The sequence below is a fragment of the Juglans microcarpa x Juglans regia genome, chromosome 1D, assembly GCF_004785595.1.
Source record: "Juglans microcarpa x Juglans regia isolate MS1-56 chromosome 1D, Jm3101_v1.0, whole genome shotgun sequence".
Lineage (NCBI taxonomy): Eukaryota > Viridiplantae > Streptophyta > Magnoliopsida > Fagales > Juglandaceae > Juglans > Juglans microcarpa x Juglans regia.
The window spans coordinates 33927818-33951026 of NC_054594.1; the positions used below are offsets into that span (position 1 = coordinate 33927818).

The window sequence follows — 23209 nt, forward strand, 5'->3', positions numbered from 1 at the left end:
CAGACAGAGATGGCCTTCAAATTAAAGGTAGAATAAGCTAGAAGCAGTCCTTTTCCAGGTGAATTGGCAGGGAGACATCTGATGGGGTCTGCTTTGTCATCTTTGCTAAACTGGGACCCTGCCATGTCAACCCAGTCAATAGACCAACAATCGTACGTCAACCCACCATAGGTTGTCTGATCTCATCAAATTTCTTCATACCCTCCAGTTCTCCCACTCCTTAAAAAAGCCTGTGTTTTCATAAGCCTTACTACATGAACATGGCAAGACATTGGGATTCAGTTCGACTCCGGCCGAAGCTCCAGTCATGGCAACGGTATTCCAATCACATCAGAGAGCAGCGAACTCGGCTTTATATTATATGGAAGTGCACCCTGATTCTTCTGAGTTGGGACGAGTGACACTGAAGATTGTGACAAGGAAAACGATTTTTGGGAGTTTTGCTTTTGATGATGGCGGGGGGATTGGCGGCCAGTGACTCAATCAGGCTAAGTTTTGCAATACTCGAATGGCTGGCTAAATGTGTGGCATCCATTTACCCAAAAAAAAAAAAAAAAACTGTGACATTCAGATTTGCATTTGATGGCAAAAGCGACAAAAGCCCGGATGGATGTCCAGAAATTTGAGCAGAAAGGTTCATTATCGCTGAAATGACTACATATTGTGTAAGATCTCATATATATATATATATATATATATATATATATATATATGTCTATATATGGAGTTCTATACACAACTGTCAATAAACAGACTTGCAAATACAATTATATGTGTTTGTAGATAGGATCGATTGTTTTTAGCAAATGCGTGGTAGTTTACTTTGTTTTTCACTTTTTTGTTTATCTTTCTGGGTCCATCAAGCGTAGCTCCAATCCTCATTCCAACCCCGATCCCATTCCATCATCAACTAGGCGATGTTTTTGTTCAGACCAAAGAAAGACTTGTTTTATGTTCATTTCACATAACAGAATCCAACCTGATTTCCTGCTTCCAAACCTGCCCACTCCCCCTTTTATTTCTTTATTCGATTTTTCAAGTAGATGGCCGCAAAACATTGAGAAGTTCACATATAATTAATTATTGGCTGTTTATAATGCACATACTTCAGTAACAAATTACATTGAAATAAAAAACTAACAAGGCATGTTTAGGGTTCTAATATGTATTCTCTATTTGTAGAAAACTCTTTTCCAGTGGCGTTCTTCACAAAATTACATTGAGCCCTAGCCCGAGAGGCTCACAGCTCGACATATTTATATCCACCTATGTGGAGATAATTTGGCAGAGTACCACTATACAGTATCATACTTCCAAAACGATAAAAAAAAAAAAAAAAACATTTCATGGATTTATTTTTCTTCCTCCCTCCCTGCAATGATATCAGCACTGCCGCCTTTTCCTTTTCCGTATGGAAATGATAACCGCTTCCCCAATGACGACAAGGATCAAGACATTCTGACTTGACTGCAGAATATGTTCATCTCTTATGACCAAGAAGAGGTTCATCAGAAGAACCTTGTGACCTTGTGGTATTTAAAACATCTTCTGAAGATTTCTTTGGGGTTTGCCCTTGCTTGTCTTGCCCTCCCTAGGGGAATTATAGCAAGAAAACAGTCAGATTTAGCTTCAACCACAAAGACAACTTTTGCATGCGTAAAGAAATGAGGTGTTTTGCAACCAGTAAGCCACATAAGTAAATCTCTTGATATTCGTTATCTGTACTTCAAACAATTGCAACAAATTATCTGCAAGGAGTTTAAGGCCAAATCTTGTGTGTGTGTGTGTGGTCAAATAAAAACAACTACTTGGAAGTGAAGTAACGTACTTTTTCCTTCAAGCCCACTTTTTTTAATGAATGTAAAGATAACAATTCAAATTCATCTCAATTTTCTCTCAACCAGGCATTAACATGTTTCATGACAGTAAGCCACAATTAAATAGCCCATCCTAAGGGTATGCAATGACTACCAACCTGCCATCCATTGTAAAGGCAGTAATTCCTTATTTTCAAGTTAAGGAATTAGTTCATTATTTATTATATTTGATCGGTTGATGATGTGCTTCAAATATTTTAGGGTTCAAAGAGATTAGGAACAAAAATTCCCCTATAGAAGTACTAGCAGTCCTAAAACCACTACAGATAAAATCAGGGACCCTGATATCAGTTCCTCATTTCAACCCATGTTTTCTGCAATACTATCTTAAAGAAACCTGAGTCTCAGCACTTTTTTTTTTTTTTTTAATTATTAGTAAAAGAAGAGTCTTAGCGCTTAAACATTCTTAATACATATGTTGTCTTCTTCACATTGGACAAAGATTAGTTTAGCTGATAGATAAGGAGCTAATAATACAAAACCAACCAAATTTGGGTAACAAATAATGTTTACTTACTGCTCCCCTATGCCCCATTAGCCTCCGAATTGATGGAGCTCGAGCCACTGATGAAGCAGCTACTGCTGCAGCCACACGGATTCTACAAAACCAAATCCCCAATAACATCCATTGTCATTTTATTTTCATTTTACTTTCATCAGATCTTTATGGTTATAACTCCAATTTACCTATTATGAACATCAACATATTCATCTGTCTCATCTACAATCTCCTCCTGTATTGATTGATTAAATCATCACTGTTAAAGTCTCGCGGCAATTGAAGAAATGTGTGGACTGAAAGGAAATAGATAAATGAGGGGTGCACATTACCTGCAGAAGTTCTTCAAATACATCTTCCAGGGTGATGATACCAATGACTTCACCATCTTCAATATCCTCTGAAAATTGAGACAATTTATTTGTTGCCACATCATTATGTGGTAAAGAGGGTGGCCTATTCATATAGGTAGGCCTGGAAGGCCTGTCAATGTCAACAGCAACACTATCTGAATTTTCATCCTGCCTTGATAGCAAAGAAGTAGTCAGTTGGGAGTTTTCATCAGTGACTTTGTTCTCTTCGGATTTTTCTCCATTGAAAGTTAGAGGAAGTGTCTTGCCTTTCCCCTTAGCCTTCACCACAGCTGCCATATGACTGCTACCTTTCTGAAATTCGTTCAATATATCATACAGAGGCATATCTGCTGGAACCCTGGGGACAGCCCGCAGCAAAGCAGTCAATATCCATACTTAGTTCTAAGACACAGATAATAAACATATCTACAAAGAAAACAGCATACCTTGGAATTCTGCGGATGGAAACAGCACTGACAGGAGTCTCTGTTTCAGGTCGTACAGTTAGTAGATTCTTCACCTAATCCCAAAGTGAAAGAAGAGGGAGAAATAAACCAGTTATATAATCAGCACACGTCTAAGTTGTTAATACATATATGGTAAGAACTTGCCAACAGCTTCAAGTTCGGACCCACCAGCAGAAGTCCAATTATATTTTTCAGATTTCCAGAATAGACAGGAACTCGACTATGACCCCGTGCAAGAATTTTTCCCATTGCTTCCCTGGGTTATTAGAATTGCAAGAATACATAAAAACATCATTGAAGGATAAATTCAATATTCTAGAACTTCTACTAAGAATGGACAAACTAAATTAGTGCTGATGACTGGCATTTCAAATAGTTTTTTTTTTTTTTCAAAGCTTTGTCACAAGATAGATAGAACTGCTACATAAACTAAAAGAAGTAAGCCAGTCATTATTCATTGCCGTCTACTTGTCAAGAAAAAAAAAGCATTCGTATGAAAAGAAACTTGCTATCTATTGCAAAGGCACATGCACTTAGACTAGTAGACCATAGCAGAGAAAGATAGAAGAACAATGATCTCCACGAAAACAAATTTCACAAACTCTAACAAGTTTCAGAAGCAGGAATTGATTATAAGGGAGTGGATTTGACTCTGGGTGGTAAAGTGATAAGAGAAATTTAGAAAGTAAATTCAACTCTTGGCATCTTGATAGTGAAGATGGATAAATAGAAAAAAAAAAAATAGCAACAAAATTTAGTCAGCTGCAGAAAGTTACCAGTCCAACTTTGAATTGACATCCAAGGAAAAGGTTGATTCAATAGGCGTCATAGCCGCTTCAGCAGTCTGAGTAAAAAGAAAAACAAAACAAGAAGAGTGACTTTGAAATGCTGCCCAAAAATAATATCAAGGGTCAAGGTTATAGAAAATGCAATATCTAGAAACAATGGGTCAAAGCAATTTGGAGAAGTATGTACATAGCGAAGCATTTTGAAGAACTCAGAATCCCAATATTAAGTGTTCCCATTAAATCATAGCTAGCTGTCAAATTGGAATGAAGAGAAGGAAGAATGTAGGTGCAACCTGAGAAATGTACATTATAAGCAAGTACTATAAACCATCAAAGCATGCCCCCCTCCCTGCCCATCTCCTTCCCTTCTTTCCCCAAAAACTTAAATACAAAAATAAATGAGCAAATAAATTAAAGAGTGCTAGGAGCAGGCTCTAGAATAAAATTTAGGAGTGACATATGGTGTGGAAATAATGCCCTAAAGGACTCCTTTCCTTCAGTTTTCCGGGTTGCATGTGAAGAAGAAGTTTTGGCGGATCTCATGGTGTTATCGGGGGATCAAGCCCATTGGAACATTACTTGGTGGCACAAGATTGGGAAGTTGGTAGCTTTGAGGACATTTTTAGCCTATTGTATTCAGCAAAACCGAATGGACAACGAGCTGACACGTTGTGGTGGGTACTTGCATGTAAGGTTACATTCTCAGTTCAATCCTTCTACAAGTCCCTCACACACTCGCCAAATAATCAATTCCCACGAAGAAGGATTTGGCGGAATAAGTGTGGCATACCAGTTTTGATTTTAGGGTTTATAAGTAAAATTTTTCTAGTAAATTTATATTTTTAGAATTTATATTTTTATCAGAATTTATATGTACTTTATCTTTATATTTTCTATTATAGTTGCGATTTATGATTTGTTAGAGTTTTGTTTTAATAAGGATTTCTAAAGTGTATCAGATTTTGTTACTACGGTTTTGTTTTGAAATTTAAAATTTAAATTTTTCTTCTAGTCACCGAACCTCATCACAATGTTAGCCTCTGTTTGAAAACTTCAAACCACCCAACCCGTGTGTTTCTCTCGGTGATTTTTGTTTGTTTTGCTAGCGTCCTAGTGGAACACCAACTCTAGTGCCGTGTATTCCTCTACTCATGCACGTCTATGCTCTTCTAGGGTTTCTCTAATTCTCTATCACCTACCATTATAAATATCGCTTACCTCGTACGAGAAGAGTATCTCGTGAGCCACTCCCAAAACATCTGCTTCTGAAACACCCAGAGTACCAAAACACTGCCGTTTAAGCCCTAGATTCTTCCAACCGCCGCCGACCACCATAGGACATCAAAGCACCACCCGTGGAACCAGAAACTGCCGACCAGCTCAGCCCCAGCACACCCACTCCCTTCCGGTAAGATCTCGACCGCCGCAGCCTTGTTTTTATTTCGGTAGTTCTCGGCTCAGTCTCTCTCTCTCTCTAAACTCTCTCTCTCTTTCTCTCACTCGGTGCCGCACCATCGTAGGAACCTCCAGTCGCGCCGCCGACCACTCCCAGCCACCAGAACTGCCGTCGAGTTAGCCCCTCTCCCTCGGTGAGCTCCTCCATCGCAGACCCTTTCTCTCAAACTCTCTGTGTTTTGTTTTGGCCGTATATTTCGATTCTGCCGTGGGTGTCTTTTTGTTAGGCTTTGGGCCTTAGGCCCGTATGGGGTTGGGATGGGCTTATTTTCCTGTTTGGGCTCATGTTGTGTAGTATTATTATTATGGGCCAGAGATTTTTAACCCTTTTTACAGACTATAATAATGTTTAATTGAATATGATCTTATTTTATTTCAATAATTATTTTAGTGAAATTTATTGAGTTTAATATTACTAGTTGAGTTATTAAATAAATGTAGTTAATTAAAGGTTCATTTTTTTTATAAAAATGTTTAAAGAATTAGAAATATGTTTTTTTAAAGAATAATGTTAAGTCTAATATTTGAATTAAATTTCCTTTGTCAATTTAGTAAAATTTTAATAAAATTTCTATGTTAAGAATTTAGTGGAATTGGTTAAGTTTCTTATAAGATTTAATAATTATGTTGAGAAATGAAACTTAGTTTAAGAATTTAAGTTTTTGTGAATTATTTTAAAATAGCTCGAGTATTTCTACTAAATTATAAATTAGTATTTTTAAGTAATATAAATACTATGAATTATTGATTTTAGTGTTAAACAAATATTGGTTTGACTATATTTTAGAACTTCGAATTTGGTTAAGTAAGATATTAGTATTTATTTATTTCCAACAATTTAGTGATAGTTATTTATTGAATATAGGTCTCAAGTTACGAAGTATTATTCAAGAAGAAACGCATCGAGGTAAGTAAATTTGATCATAAATTAGGATCATCACAGTTAGCTTATATGTATGTATTATCCAAGCCAGTTCATTGATAGCCACTATTTATGAATCGCTCATGTCATATGCAAGCATGTCATCTAGCATAGCATACGACCATGTCATTCCGCATCATGTTTAAATTCAGAATTTATGATTATGTATGTAGTATGTCATGCATCTCATGTGTATAAGACACGTAAGCCATCTTAATTTTAAGTGTAAGATAAGTTCAGATCAGTTAATAAGATGGTCATTCAGACGCATGGTACCAATGCAGTTCAGTTCAGGGTGGTGTGCAAGCCATGAACTCAGTCGTGGTCCACCATAGTATGTCAGAATACTATCAGCGGCTCCCCTTGCGGCCGCGGGATGTGGGGCCGGTGCACAACCTTGCACACAGGGTTAAGTGTGTTGGCCAGTCAGATAAATCAGTTAAATCAGATAAATCAGTCAGATCAGTTAGTTAAAACAGTCATACATAGCATAAGCATCAGTATGAACAGTCATAAATTTTAAGCTCAGCATGAAAGTTGTTATGAAAATCTTATGTTTATTACATTTACGTTGTGATAGATTTCTTACTGAGTCATCGACTCATTTTAGTTTGTTTTCATGTTTTTAACCACCCAGGTGAAGATGATGATTACGAGCAGGCAGGCCAGGAGTAGAAGGAGCATTTATTTATTTTTTTTTTAGTTCAGACTTTCTAAAATAAACATGTTTTTTTTATGACATGAATTTATTTCAGTTTATTTCATTTAATGTTTTGGAAGACAGTTTTATTAGACATTTTCCGCATAATAAAAGTTCAGTTTTTTTTAATTATGAAATTATGGGATCTATTACCGGATTATTTTTATGGAAAATACGTGGCACTCCTAGCCTACGGGAAGGGGGTGTTACAATTTGGTATCAGAGCCGGTCGATTCTGTAGACTTTTCAAAAAAAAAAAATTGTAAATTTTTAGTTAAAGTTCCTAGGATGCTCCTAGCCTGCTCGCGAGTAATCCAGGTTTGTTACGGTTGAATACATTATAGTTTTTACTAGTTAGAACCATCAGTGTAGGATTGTTTCATTGTCATTATTTTTTTACGTTCTTATCAAATACTAGATAATTGTTATTATGACATCTTAACGTAGATCATGGCCCCCGGCACTAGAAATCACCCAAACCGAGAGGGATCCTCTGGATCTAATCAGAATGATACTCCGGACCCTCTTGTTGCTGCTGCTACCCAATTCTTCCAGTCAATGGTTAGCGGCCAATTTATGGCGCCTAGAGCTCCACAGGCCGGTTGTACCTTGGAGCAATTTTCCCGCCAGCATCCCCCTACTTTCGATGGCAGACTGAATTCCTTGGATGCGGAAAGCTGGATTGAGCGTTTGGAGCAGATTTTCGAAGCGCTCTACTGCACGGATGATCAGAAGGTGAAATATGCCACTTACCATTTGACTGACATGGCAAACAAGTGGTGGAAGTCGACTCGAGTTTTAGTGCAGCTGGAATTAGGGGAAGCAGTCCCCATTACTTGGGATCATTTCAAGAGGATCTTTCTAGATCACTTTTTCCCACGGACCCTTCGGGAGTCGAGAGCTCGCGAATTTATGGACCTTACTCAAGGAACGATGACGGTAGCACAGTATGCTACGAAATTCATGGAGCTTTCCCGTTTCGCCAGTTACTTAATTCCAGATGAGGAAAAGAAAGCTGAGAAATTCGAGCGCGGACTGGATCGTAGGATCCGAGAGCGTGTGCGTACTCTCAGGATTCGGAGTTTCACGGAGCTAGTCACCCGAGCTACCATTGCTGAAGAAGACCTCCAAGAGAGCTTTGAGTACAACAATCAAAGGAAGCGCCAGCAACAGCAACAACTCCAGACAGTGTCGCATAAGGACAAGAGGCCTCACATCGAGAATCGTCAAAGGCCACCACCAGCAGGGCAAACTTACCCCACGTGTGCAACATGTGGAAAGCGACATTTGGGAAAGTGCATGTATGGCCAGAATGTGTGCTTCAAGTGCGGGAAGCCAAACCATCTAGCTCGGGACTGCCCAATTAAGAAACCTGGGGAACCAGGTAGGAGTGGAGGACAGAAGATGCAAGCTACGGCAAGAGTTTATACCCTCACCCCTGTTGATGCTGAGGCATCAAATGATGTAGTCACAGGTACCTTTCGTTTTTTTCTAAATTTAGATATTTTTTTTAGAATGATGAATAAATTGCATGATCCTGATAGCTCTAAGTTGTTATGACATTCATCTAGGCACATTATCATTATTTTCACGTCATGCCTCCATTCTTTTCGACTCTGGTGCTACTCATTCTTTCATTTCAAACCATTATGCACCTTTGACTGAGATGATACCAGAACCACTAGAACCTAGCATGTCTGTTGCTACGCCCTCGGGAGAGTACATTATTTGTGATTCTGTACTAATTGGGTGTCCGATAGAGATTCAAGGGAGAATTCTACCTGCGGACTTGATCGTATTTGATATGTCCGGATTTGACGTGATTCTGGGAATGGACTGGTTATCCCGGAACCATGCCTGTGTGGATTGCTTTAATAAGAGAGTAGTCTTTAAATCCACAGATGGGGAGGAGTTTAGTTTTCAGTCAGTACGAGGAAGTGCCCCTCCTCGTGTAATCTCAGCTTTGCAGGCCACCCGACTTTTGAGACAAGGGTGTACGGGATTTCTAGCAAGTTTGATCTTACCACCAGATGATGGACTCAAGATTGAAGACATAAGCGTGGTTAGAGATTTTAAAGACGTATTTCCTGAAGATCTTCCAGGGTTACCACAGGATAGAGAAGTGGAGTTCGCGATTGATCTCACTCCAGGAACAGTGCCTATATCTAAAGCACCCTACCGTATGGCTCCAGTTGAGTTAAGGGAACTCAAGGATCAATTGCAAGAGTTACTAGAGAAAGGTTTCATACGCCCCAGTGTTTCTCCATGGGGTGCTCCAGTACTTTTCGTGAAGAAGAAGGATGGGTCTATGCGTTTATGTATTGACTACAGGGAGTTGAATAAAGTAACTATCAAGAACAGATACCCTCTACCCCGGATTGATGACTTATTTGATCAACTTCAGGGAGCCCAAGTCTTTTCTAAGATAGATTTGCGATCCGGTTATCACCAGTTGAAAGTTAAGGAGACAGATGTGCAGAAGACAGCCTTCCGGACACGGTATGGACACTATGAATTCCTTGTTATGCCGTTTGGTCTAACTAATGCCCCCGCAGCCTTCATGGATCTTATGAATAGGGTATTTAAGGATTATCTGGACCAGTTTGTGATAGTTTTTATTGATGATATTCTTATTTATTCTCGGAGTAGCGCTGAGCATGAGGAACATTTGAGGATTGCCCTTCAAACACTAAGAGAAAAGAAGTTGTATGCAAAATTTAAGAAATGTGAGTTTTGGTTACAAGAGATTTCCTTTTTGGGACACGTGGTATCAGCAAAAGGAATTTCTGTGGACCCAGCAAAGGTTGAGGCAGTGGTAAAGTGGGCAAAGCCTAGTAATGTCAGTGAGGTACGAAGTTTCTTAGGCCTCGCTGGTTACTATAGAAGATTTATAGAAGGCTTTTCAAGTATTGCAGCTCCGATGACAAAGTTGACAAGAAAGGATGAGAAGTTCCTATGGACAGGTGAGTGTGAGGACAGCTTCCAAGAATTGAAGAAAAGATTAGTGTCAGCACCAGTTCTTACAGTTCCTTCGGGAGATGGAGGATTTGTTATTTACAGTGATGCTTCACTAAAGGGATTAGGTTGTGTTCTAATGCAAAATGGGAAGGTTATTTCATACGCTTCCCGACAACTAAAGAGTTACGAGCAGAATTACCCAACCCATGATCTGGAACTTGCAGCAGTGGTTTTTGCCTTGAAGATATGGAGACATTATCTTTATGGTGAAAAGTGCGAGATTTATACCAATCATAAGAGTCTGAAATATTTCTTCACGCAGAAAGAATTGAATATGAGACAACGGAGGTGGTTGGAACTTCTGAAGGACTATGACTGTAATATTAACTACCATCCTGGTAAAGCAAACGTCGTAGCAGATGCACTTAGTCGGAAGTCATCCTCTGGCACCCTGGCTACGATGTTCACTCCTCAGAAGCATATTCTACTAGACATGGAGCGAGCTGGCATTGAGGTAATTCAGGACACTCAAGCTAAGATGAATAGCTTGACACTAGGTTCAACATTGATAGATCAAATTAAGGACGCCCAAGCAAGTGATACAGAATTAATGAAGATTAAAGAAGAGATAGCAGAGGGTAAGAGACCTGATTTTCTAGTGTCAGATGATGGCACTTTGAGATTTAGAGGAAGATTATGTGTACCCAAAGATAGAGTAATCAAAGATTTGATCTTGAGAGAAGCTCATCGTTCACTCTACACAGTTCATCCGGGGAGCACCAAGATGTATCGGGATCTGAAACAACACTTTTGGTGGTGTGGGATGAAGCGAGAGATAGTGGCATATGTAGCACAGTGTTTGACATGTCAACAAGTCAAGGCAGAGCATCAGAGACCCTCGGGTACACTGCAGCCACTCCCTATACCAGTGTGGACTTGGGATGAGATTGGGATGGACTTTGTTTCAGGGTTTCCAAAAGCATTAGGAGGTCAAGATGCAGCATGGGTGATTGTTGATCGACTATCAAAATCAGCCCATTTTATTCCCATTCAGATGACGTACTCTATGGATAGACTGGCAGAATTGTACGTTAGAGAGATTGTCAGATTACATGGGATTCCATCTAAGATCATCTCTGACAGAGATACCCGCTTCACTTCGGTTTTCTGGAGGAAGGTACAGAAGGAGTTGGGAACCCATTTGACCTACAGCACGGCTTTTCATCCTCAGACAGATGGTCAATCAGAGAGGACGATTCAGATCCTAGAAGACATGCTTAGAGCGTGCGTGTTGGAATTTAAGGGTAGTTGGATTAAGTATCTACCCCTTATTGAGTTCGCTTATAACAACAGTTATCAGGAAAGTATTCAGGCAGCACCGTATGAAGTTCTCTATGGGCGTAAGTGTAGGTCACCACTCTACTGGGATGAAGTAGGAGAAAGGAGGATTTTGGGACAAGAGATTATACAAGACATGTGTGAGAAAATATCAATTATCAGAAAGAAGCTCGCCATAGCACAAGAGCGACAGAAGAAATATGCCAACCAGAGACGACGAGAACTAGAGTTTGATACAGAAGATAAGGTATTCTTGAAAGTTGCACCGATGAAAGGGGTAATGCGTTTTGGTAAAAAGGGGAAGCTAAGCCCGAGGTACATAGGCCCCTTTGAGATCTTAGAAAGAATAGGTGCTGCAGCCTACAGACTGGCACTTCCACCTCACTTATCGACAGTGCATAACGTGTTTCATGTCTCTATGCTACGGAAGTATATCCTCGATCCTGCGCATGTTTTGGAGTATGAGCCACTTCAGATTCGTGACGACCTCAGCTATGAAGAAGTTCCAGTGAGAATATTAGCACAGAAGGCCCAAGTGCTACGGCGCAGAACCATTCCAATGGTTAAAGTACTTTGGAGTCACCACAGTGAGAAAGAAGCCACTTGGGAAAACGAAGAAGACATGAGAGAGAAGTACCCCGACTTATTTAAATCAAGGTACGTTCCATCTCGAGGACGAGATTTTCTTTTAGGGGGGAGATTTGTGGCATACCAGTTTTGATTTTAGGGTTTATAAGTAAAATTTTTCTAGTAAATTTATATTTTTAGAATTTATATTTTTATCAGAATTTATATGTACTTTATCTTTATATTTTCTATTATAGTTGCGATTTATGATTTGTTAGAGTTTTGTTTTAATAAGGATTTCTAAAGTGTATCAGATTTTGTTACTACGGTTTTGTTTTGAAATTTAAAATTTAAATTTTTCTTCTAGTCACCGAACCTCATCACAATGTTAGCCTCTGTTTGAAAACTTCAAACCACCCAACCCGTGTGTTTCTCTCGGTGATTTTTGTTTGTTTTGCTAGCGTCCTAGTGGAACACCAACTCTAGTGCCGTGTATTCCTCTACTCATGCACGTCTATGCTCTTCTAGGGTTTCTCTAATTCTCTATCACCTACCATTATAAATATCGCTTACCTCGTACGAGAAGAGTATCTCGTGAGCCACTCCCAAAACATCTGCTTCTGAAACACCCAGAGTACCAAAACACTGCCGTTTAAGCCCTAGATTCTTCCAACCGCCGCCGACCACCTTAGGACATCAAAGCACCACTCGTGGAACCAGAAACTGCCGACCAGCTCAGCCCCAGCACACCCACTCCCTTCCGGTAAGATCTCGACCGCCGCAGCCTTGTTTTTATTTCGGTAGTTCTCGGCTCAGTCTCTCTCTCTCTTTCTCTCACTCGGTGCCGCACCATCGTAGGAACCTCCAGTCGCGCCGCCGACCACTCCCAGCCACCAGAACTGCCGTCGAGTTAGCCCCTCTCCCTCGGTGAGCTCCTCCATCGCAGACCCTTTCTCTCAAACTCTCTGTGTTTTGTTTTGGCCGTATATTTCGGTTCTGCCGTGGGTGTCTTTTTGTTAGGCTTTGGGCCTTAGGCCCGTATGGGGTTGGGATGGGCTTATTTTCCTGTTTGGGCTCATGTTGTGTAGTATTATTATTATGGGCCAGAGATTTTTAACCCTTTTTACAGACTATAATAATGTTTAATTGAATATGATCTTATTTTATTTCAATAATTATTTTAGTGAAATTTATTGAGTTTAATATTACTAGTTGAGTTATTAAATAAATGTAGTTAATTAAAGGTTCATTTTTTTTATAAAATGTTTAAAGAATTAGAAATATGTTTTTTTAAAGAATAATGTTAAGTCTAATATTTGAATTAAATTTCCTTTGTCAATTTAGTAAAATTTTAATAAAATTTCTATGTTAAGAATTTAGTGGAATTGGTTAAGTTTCTTATAAGATTTAATAATTATGTTGAGAAATGAAACTTAGTTTAAGAATTTAAGTTTTTGTGAATTATTTTAAAATAGCTCGAGTATTTCTACTAAATTATAAATTAGTATTTTTAAGTAATATAAATACTATGAATTATTGATTTTAGTGTTAAACAAATATTGGTCTGACTATATTTTAGAACTTCGAATTTGGTTAAGTAAGATATTAGTATTTATTTATTTCCAACAATTTAGTGATAGTTATTTATTGAATATAGGTCTCAAGTTACGAAGTATTATTCAAGAAGAAACGCATCGAGGTAAGTAAATTTGATCATAAATTAGGATCATCACAGTTAGCTTATATGTATGTATTATCCAAGCCAGTTCATTGATAGCCACTATTTATGAATCGCTCATGTCATATGCAAGCATGTCATCTAGCATAGCATACGACCATGTCATTCCGCATCATGTTTAAATTCAGAATTTATGATTATGTATGTAGTATGTCATGCATCTCATGTGTATAAGACACGTAAGCCATCTTAATTTTAAGTGTAAGATAAGTTCAGATCAGTTAATAAGATGGTCATTCAGACGCATGGTACCAATGCGGTTCAGTTCAGGGTGGTGTGCAAGCCATGAACTCAGTCGTGGTCCACCATAGTATGTCAGAATACTATCAGCGGCTCCCCTTGCGGCCGCGGGATGTGGGGCCGGTGCACAACCTTGCACACAGGGTTAAGTGTGTTGGCCAGTCAGATAAATCAGTTAAATCAGATAAATCAGTCAGATCAGTTAGTTAAAACAGTCATACATAGCATAAGCATCAGTATGAACAGTCATAAATTTTAAGCTCAGCATGAAAGTTGTTATGAAAATCTTATATTTATTACATTTACGTTGTGATAGATTTCTTACTGAGTCATCGACTCATTTTAATTTGTTTTCATGTTTTTTAACCACCCAGGTGAAGATGATGATTACGAGCAGGCAGGCCAGGAGTAGAAGGAGCATTTATTTATTTTTTTTTTAGTTCAGACTTTCTAAAATAAACATGTTTTTTTTATGACATGAATTTATTTCAGTTTATTTCATTTAATGTTTTGGAAGACAGTTTTATTAGACATTTTCCGCATAATAAAAGTTTAGTTTTTTTTAATTATGAAATTATGGGATCTATTACCGGATTATTTTTATGGAAAATACGTGGCACTCCTAGCCTACGGGAAGGGGGTGTTACAATAAGGCACCCCCCAAAGCAGCATTCTTTACTTGGACAACATCCCTGGGTAAGATTTTGACAACAGATAATCTGAGGAAGTGCAGGGTGATTATATTAGATTGGTGCTGCATGTGCAAGAAATCTGACAAGACGGTGGATCATCTCTTACTACATTGCGAGATTGCTCAAGCGCTATGGATTGAAGTGTTTGGCCGAATAGAGTTAGCTCGGGTAATGCCTGCCACAATGGTAAAGTTTTTGGCCAATTGGACATAACTAGGAGGTGTTCCACAAATCAAAATCGTGTGGAAGATGTTATTTGCATTATGTAGTGCCTATGGCAGGAGCGTAACGGCCGGACATAGCTGTAGACTTTAATGGCCAAGAATTTCATGACTTTCTTGTTTCCATTACTGCAACCTAGATAGGTCTTATCTCTTGTATACCATCTTGTATACTTGGGCAATGCCTATTATCATTAATAAAATCATCTACTTATAAAAAAATAAAAAATAAAAGAGTGATGTAAGAAATTTCCTCAGTTGTACTCGAGAATGTTTTTCGTTTAATATTTTTAAATTAAAGGACTAACTCTAGAAATTCTAAAAATGCTCAAATACTACAACAATATAAAAACAGCCACAAACATACCAGTTCGAGTTACGTTTTTTACCTTCCCAGTCAAATCTAGTGCTCCACTAATAATCGTCGTCTCATCATGTGACAGTTCACCTCCCTTCCCAGCCTAAGCATTAAAAGAGCAACACACTATAGTAAGAAGAAAAAGGCGCAAGATACATTTAGGCAGCTTAAGCATTCTGGGCACCAATGATTTTACCAAGTGATCATTTCAGTGCTTTATGTAATACTAACTCCAAAGGGCCTTACCTCCTTGCCGTGGATGGAGACAAGAGCTTTTAGCTGAGCTCGCCTAAATAATGCCTCATCATGTCCAAGTACACAGTCCAGAACCTGAACCATATATATTTGAAGTATTTAGGAGTAAATATCAGTCAAAAGACTACCAGAAGTAGAAGATTGAGGGCATGAAGTTAGCCATAAGTTTAGTGAAAGTGCTCTTTGATATCATATGGAACCTCACATATGTTCTCCATTATTGAGCTATTTCAGGACATATAAACAAAGGATGATAAAATTATATAAAAGCTTCATTCTACATGTCTGTTTTATGGATAAGGAAGGTACCATAAAGGATAACTATAACGTGGCTAGAGGGAAGGTTTATGATGACAAAATTTTCCACATGTGGGAGGGGAGGGGGGGAATGCTGCAATTTGCTCTGGAACCACCTCAAATGAGCAACAGCAACCAGACAAATCTCACATCCACAAGAAATTATCAGAATCCAGGTTTCTATTCTACCTATTTTACCTTTCCGATGGGATAAGCTATTGGATAGCAAATTATCATCAAAACTCTCACAAGCCATACGAAACTGGCCCCTACAGCAAGTCCATATCTTGTGCATATTGATTGTGGAATAACCTGAAAAATGAAAGGAAGCATGATAATTGATCCCGTTCAAATAAAGAAATTGTAGCTTCAAACAATGCAGCCAAACTGGCAAAAGTACGAGAGTTAGTAAAAAAGCATACCTCTCCAAAAGCAAGAACGAAAGTTACAGAAAGTATGATTGCGACATACTCATTGAAAAGCTTATCCAGATAAATAGGAAGGGCCTGCACATTGCCAATGTCAAAGCCAATAGCTGAAAATACAACTAAACATGGTCAAGTAGTGGTATAAATATAACAATGCCATTATCTTCAATACCTGAATTGACATAACGCCAAAGAGATTTTCCTTTTGGTTATTTTTCATTTTAAATATCATGTTTTCGTATACTTAAAAAACAAATATCATGTTTTCGTATTGGCGCCTGGTATTACACAATAAAGATGCAACCAACTCACAAGCTGCAGGTCGTATAACTACTACAGCAACTACAAGTCGCACAGCACAATCTCCACATGCGACACTAATGGATGAAAAAGGATGATCTTCCATTGTGTATTCATTTTATATTGTCTATTCTTTTATTATTTGTAAATATTAGCTGGCAGCTATTTTTAGTAGATAGAATCGGTTAGTTTGTTATGACAGACTGCATATAGTAGCCACACATTAGTGCACTGTGTATCGAAATTCCTTCCAGTACTTTTTAGTGGAATACATGGTTTTCCTTCTCCATGAATATGCTCTCTGATTCTCTGACTCTTCCTTCTAAACTTACCTTTCTTACATGGTATCAAGAGCCTGAGAGTTCTTTTTTTTTTTCCTCATGGAAGACAGTCATTCCGATGATTCTTCTTCTACTCATACACACCTAAACACAAACACCTCACCTGCATCCCAAACAACTTACCTACATCCCCATTTTTGAATCTTGGTGACCTTGGCAATCCCTTCCGCTTGGACAATGGTTACAATCCTGCCGTTATCCTTGTGACTGATTTACTCACCACAAACAACTATGCGACTTGGTCCCATGCTATGCGACGGGCACTCTTTGCGAAGAACAAACTGGGTTTTATCTCTGGCGCCATCTCTCAACCTATCGATCTAGAGGATCCTCTTCTTGAGCTGTGGGAATGCTGCAACAACATGGTCGTCTCGTCAATCCAGAACTCCATCAATCCCTCCATCAAATCCAACGTTGTTTTTGTCGATGATGCTCGGAAATTTGGCTCGATCTTCAAGATTGTTTCTCTCAACAAAACGGGCCTCGGATCTTCCAGCTTAAGAAAACACTTTCCAGCCTTCTTCAAGACAATGATTCAGTCAGTATTCACTACGGTAAGCTGAAAAGTCTTTGGATGAACTTTCCATTTATGATCCAATTCCTGCTTGTAACTATGGTTGTATGAAAACCCTTTTGGATCGTTACCAGAGAGATTTTGTATTTCAATTTCTTATGGGTTTGCGTGATTCTTATGCTAATGTGCGTGACCAGATTATGCTCTTAGACCCTTTGCCCTCTGTTACTATGGTGTTTTCCCAATTCACCAACAAGAACAACAACACAAACTCATTTCAACCATTCATCCCCTGACTCAATGGCCTTAGCCATTAAGAAACCTTATCCCAACACCAAACTTTCTGCCCAGCCCAGCCAGACCCCTTTCAAGAAGGACAGACCCTATTGTAGCCATTGCAAGATCCTAGGCCATTCCTTGAATCATGCTTCAAAGCTGGTAATGCGAGGCCCCATATGTACTCATTGCCATTTACCTGGTCACATTGTTGACAAATGCTACAAGCTACATGGCTATCACCAGGGTCATAAATTTTTTAGCAAATCTCAATCTCCTGGAGCTTTTGCTAATCAGTCTAGCCTCTCTAATGCTTCTGAACCTGAGGAAATCAGTGATGAGAGAGTTGATTTGACTAGAACTCAATATCAGCAACTCATTGCCTTGCTTCAGCCACGAGAATCTTCAACTGCTGCTCCTCACTCTGCAAACCAGATACAGTCCATTTTCAACCCTTCCTCACCTTCTAACCTTTCTGGTATTCCCTTTTGTTTCTCTACTTATACACACAAACTCACTGACACTCCTTGGATTATTGACACAGGGCACAGACCATATGGTCTACTGCACCTCTTTTCTCATTACCATCACAGCACCAGTTTCATTTTCTGTCAAATTACCTAATGGGAACCAAGTTCCTGTTACACACACTGGTAATGTTCAACTCACAAAGTCCATCTTACTCAAAGATGTTCTATGTGTTCCATCCTTCCATTTTAATCTTCTTTCAGCAAAAAAGCTTGCTACCTCTCTCACTTATTGCCTGGTTTTCTTCTCTGATTATTGTTTTATCCAGGACCTTTTAACTTGGACAACGATTGGAAGGGTGAAGTGAAGTATGGCTTATATCACTTGCTAAACACTGAAGTTGCTCCCTCAACTCTAGCCACCACTCTTTCGAATTTCTTCAAAGCTAATGTTCCTGTTTCAGCTTCTGTCATAAACAATGTGGCTATTTCAGACCTTTGGCATTGTCGCCTAGGCCACCTTTCACTTTCTCGTTTACTTTTGATTACTGATCCTATTGTAAAGCAACACATTTCTTCAACTAATGAAAATCCTTGTTGCATTTTTCCTCTAGCTAAACTTCACAAACTTCTTTTCCTAACACCACTCACAAAACTTTAAGGCCTTTTGAACTAATCCACTGTGACCTTTGGGGACCATGTTCCACTGCTGCATATGATGGTTCAAAATATTTTCTCACTATAGTTGATGACTTCACAAGAACTACATGGCTTTACATACTTCAAAATAAGATTGAAACTCAAAAATGCATTGAATCCTTTTCAAATCTGGTTGAGACACAATTTACCCTTAAAATTCAGACTTTAAGAAGTGACAATGGGCTGAGTTTTTAATGAAAGATTTTTTAACACCAAGGGGATAATTCATCAAAGAACTTGTGTTGCTACCTCCCAACAAAATGGTATTGTGGAGAGAAAACACCAACATTTACTTAATGTTGCTCAGGCTTTAAAATTTCAAGTTGGACTTCCCATTGAATTTTGGAATGATTGTGTTTTAACTGCCACTTACATCATTAACAAGACCCCTAGTCCTCTACTTAAAAATAAAACTCCATATGAGCTACTTTTCAAATCACAACCTCCTTATGCTCATATGCGAATTCTTGGATCCCTATGCTTTGCTACTACCTTGTCCATGGTAGAAAGAAATTTGATCCCTGAGGTTGCAAATGTATTTTCCTTGGCTACTCTTTTGGCGTTAAAGGTTATAAACTCCTTGACCTCAATACACGAACCACTTTTATCTCTAGGGATGTTATATTCCATGAATCCATATTCCCATTTCACTCAACCTCCTCACCCAACACAACTCCTTCTGATAAAAACAGTTTTGTGTTCACACAACCTTTGCCAAATCTTCTTGACTTCCCTTCATTTCCTTCTCAAACCAACCTACATCTCACACAAATTTTCCTTCCTCTTCATCCACTGCTGTCACTCCTATTCCTCCTCCCATTCAACCAGCACTCCACAACCATCTAATCCTCCTCTTCGCAGTCCACTAGAGTCAAAAGGGCACCTCAGTACCTGCGTGATTTCACTGCCAACAAGCCTCACTTCCAGCTCCATCCCAATCATTGGCCAAGACAACTTCCAAAGCTGCAGGTACAGATTTTTCCCTGCACAATTTTTTGACTTGCCAGAATTTTAATCCTTCATTTCGTGCCTTCTCTTCTTCCATTTCTACTTCCTTTAAGCCAACCACCTACAAACAAGCAGTAAATGATCCTGGCTGGTTTCAGGCAATGGACACTGAATTGCAAGCTTTAGAACAGAACAAAACTTGGATTATCACTGACCTTCCTCCAGGTAAAGAAGTTGTTGCTTGTAAATATGTGTATAAAATTAAGTATAACTCTGATGGCACAATTGAAAGGCTGAAAGCCAGGGTTGTAGCAAAGGGCTTTACACAGCAAGAAGGCATAGACTACACAAAAACCTTCTCACCAGTTGCAAAGTTGGTAACAGTTCGGGTTTTACTCACTGTGGCAGCTGTACAAGAATGGCTCCTTCACCAATTTGATGTCAACAACGCCTTCCTACATGGAGATTTAACTGAGAAAATTTACATGCAAAAACCAACTGGTTACAACAAGGGAGGTTCTCATCAAGTTTGCAAACTGCTTAAGAGTCTCTATGCCTTAAGCAGGCCTCTAGACAATGGTACTCCAAATTCTCCTCATCTCTCATTGAGCTTGGTTTTGAACAATCCAAAGCCGACTATAGTCTTTTTACTAAATTAGATGGAACTTCTTTTCTCGCTTTACTAGTCTATGTTGATGATATCATCGTAGCTAGTAACTCTCAAGCTTCCATTGACTCTCTTAAAATCTTTCTGAATCACAAATTTAAAATCAAAGATCTTGGTTATTTACGCTACTTTCTTGGCTTGGAAGTTGCTCGATCCTCTCAAGGAATTCACTTGTGCCAAATAAAGTATGCTTTGGACATTTTAGCTGATTCGGGCACTCTAGGCAGCAAACCTACTAAACTGCCCTTAGACCAGAATTTTAAAATCAGCAAAGATGTGGTGATCCTCTTCCAGATCCTAGCATTTATCGTCGACTCATTGGTCGTTTGTTGTATCTCATTCTCACAAGGCCTGACATTTGCTATGTTGTTCAGCTTTTGAGCCAATTTATGGATCGACCTACTGATGCACACTTAGCCACTGCTCATAAAGTTCTCAGGTATATCAAATTGCCCCTGGACAAGGCTCCTCTTATCCTCCACATCTCAGCTACAACTAAAGGCCTATTATGACTCTGATTGGGCCTCTTGTCCAGATACCCGTAGATCTGTTACTGGTATTGTATTTTCCTTGGTCACTTACTTGTCTCTTGGAAATCTAAGAAGCAATCCGTGGTCACTCGTTCCTCAGCTGAAGCTGAGTATCGATCAATGGCAGCCACTTGTTCCGAGCTCACATGCTAAGATACCTCCTCAATGATCTCAAAATATCACATCCTCAAGTTGCATTTCTTACTGTGACAACCAGGCAGCCCTTCACATTGCTGCAAACCCCGTTTTCCACAAGCACACCAAGCATATCAGCTAGATTGCCATTTGATCAGAGACAAAATACAAGAGGGCAGCATCACCACAGCCCATGTTGCATTTCAGTCCCAACTTGCTGACATATTTACAAAAGCTTTACCTTCCATCTCCTTTACTCACATTTTGTCCAAGATGGAATAGTAAATCTCTATTCTCCATCTTACAGGGGGCTATTACATAATAAAGATGCAACCAACTCACAAGCTGCACGTCGTATAACTACTGCAGCAACTACAAGTCGCACAACACAATCTCCACATGCGACACTAAAGGATGAAATAGGATGATCTTCCATTGTGTATTCATTTTATATTGTCTATTCTTTTATTATTTGTAAATATGAGCTGGTAGCTATTTTTAGTAGATAGAATCTGTTAGTTTGTTATGACAGACTGTATATAGTAGCCACACACTAGTGCACTGTGTATCGAATTCCTTCCAGTACCTTTTAGCGGAATACATAGTTTTCCTTCTCCATGAATATGCTCTCTGATTCTCTGACTCTTCCCTTCTAAACTTACCTTTCTTACACCTGGCGGATAATTTCCTCTTTAGAATCTCATATTTATCGAAGTTCTCAAATTTCCCCACTTATCTAAATACATACATTGACGCAAACTATGTTCAAACATCCTATCAGATTTTTAACGCTTAGATCAAATTGATATTGATCCGAAACAGTCGGATTAAATTCAAACCAAATTTATCACGAATATTATCAGAAACATAGATTCCAAGAACTTAATTACCTCCATGGAAGCGGCATTACACAAAAGCAGAGTCACAAGAAGCTGGTGCTGCTTTTGTACCACCGGAAGTATAGTAGCTACACAAAAATCCAACAAAACAATATAAAGTATAATTTAAAATCGAAACGAACCAGGTATTACTTGCAATCGGGGACAAAGCAGCCGGATTTCGAAATGGAACCGAACCTGCTTGCTTTTTCTCGGTGGAGGTGCCGCTACGCTGGAGGATTTCGAGGTCGACGCGGCTTAGGGACATGAGGCCGAGGGTGAGGCCGGACATGATCCCGGCGAAGAGGACCAGGAAGCACGATAGCCCCGCGTACACGAACCACCGAACCGATCCGAACGATATGTCGCTCAAGCCAACCTCCGATTCCAGTTTCCTAGTCACGGCATTTATCAGGTGCATCGCGGCTGCTTTCACTCTCCTTCCACTTCTCCTTCTCCTTCTCCTTCTCCTTCTTCAACGTTCGTATTTTGACTATTGTTCGCTGGAGTTCGCTGGTCCCAGAGGCTAGTCGGTGACGCTGAATTATAGTTAGGGAAAAATTATGAAAATGATAGTGGTTATCCCTCACAGTACATGTATTTAATTTTTTTATTTAATAATTAAAAAAATAAATTTTAATATTTGATGTATTTTTTATTTTTAAAAATATAAAAGAAATTAAAATGTCAATTTGTACTACGGTTAAAGCTGGCGGCAACCAGCAGCACCTTACAATTAAGAATAATCCTGCTGTATTTAATTTTTTATTTATTTATTTTTATTTATAAATTAAAAAAGAGATTATTAATATATTAGTGTATTTTTTATTTTTTAAAAATAATTAAATATGTTAAAAGAAATAAAAATAAAATAAAATAAAATTTATAACGACTACAGTTGGCGGACTATAATCACAGGGTGTAACCACGTGGCGGAATCAACGACGCTTCGTTAGGATGGCGTCCCCACAACGGGGGCACGTGAGGATCTAACGGCGGTGGTGCTGTAAAGCCGTCATCACTGTTAAGGATAGTGGAGTGATCCATTGCGGACTCGCGTGTATCTCCAACTGCCCGTACGAAAATGATCCAAATCCACTCAATGTAACAGTGACATATATTTTCATTTTTTTTGATAAAATATTCTGTTATTTATATTATTATAAAATAAATCTATAGTTAAAAATTTCCATTTACAAATGCTCAGCAGTTCTCACAAATCATGTATTTTCTTTTCTAGAAAATTAAGTTTTAGTTGTTTAAACTATTATTCATTTCAGAGATGATAGAACAATATTTTA

The 23209-nt window shown here is 38.8% G+C and overlaps 1 protein-coding gene and 1 long non-coding RNA gene across 3 annotated transcripts; both read right to left on the reverse strand.

The window, feature by feature from the left end:
- Positions 1–1065: 1065 nt before the first annotated feature.
- On the reverse strand, positions 1066–22479 carry LOC121241908 (DUF21 domain-containing protein At4g14240-like). 2 transcript variants are annotated; one of them, XM_041139764.1, is made up of 13 exons: positions 22107–22479; positions 21921–21997; positions 16148–16231; positions 15924–16037; positions 15420–15503; positions 15205–15276; positions 3973–4040; positions 3365–3452; positions 3176–3249; positions 2709–3087; positions 2565–2611; positions 2395–2476; positions 1066–1591 (listed from the first exon to the last, which is right to left on the reverse strand). In XM_041139764.1, exons 1-13 carry the CDS (start codon positions 22327–22329, stop codon positions 1481–1483), a joined length of 1503 nt encoding a protein of 500 aa, XP_040995698.1. In that variant the 5' UTR covers positions 22330–22479; the 3' UTR covers positions 1066–1480. The 2 variants fall into 2 exon arrangements, with proteins under 2 accessions (XP_040995698.1, XP_040995707.1); XM_041139773.1 differs by lacking the exon at positions 2565–2611.
- Positions 16393–21913, reverse strand: LOC121242463. The gene is made up of 2 exons (XR_005935898.1): positions 21704–21913; positions 16393–16431 (listed from the first exon to the last, which is right to left on the reverse strand). It is a non-coding gene; the product is annotated as an uncharacterized LOC121242463 (long non-coding RNA).
- Positions 22480–23209: the final 730 nt, after the last annotated feature.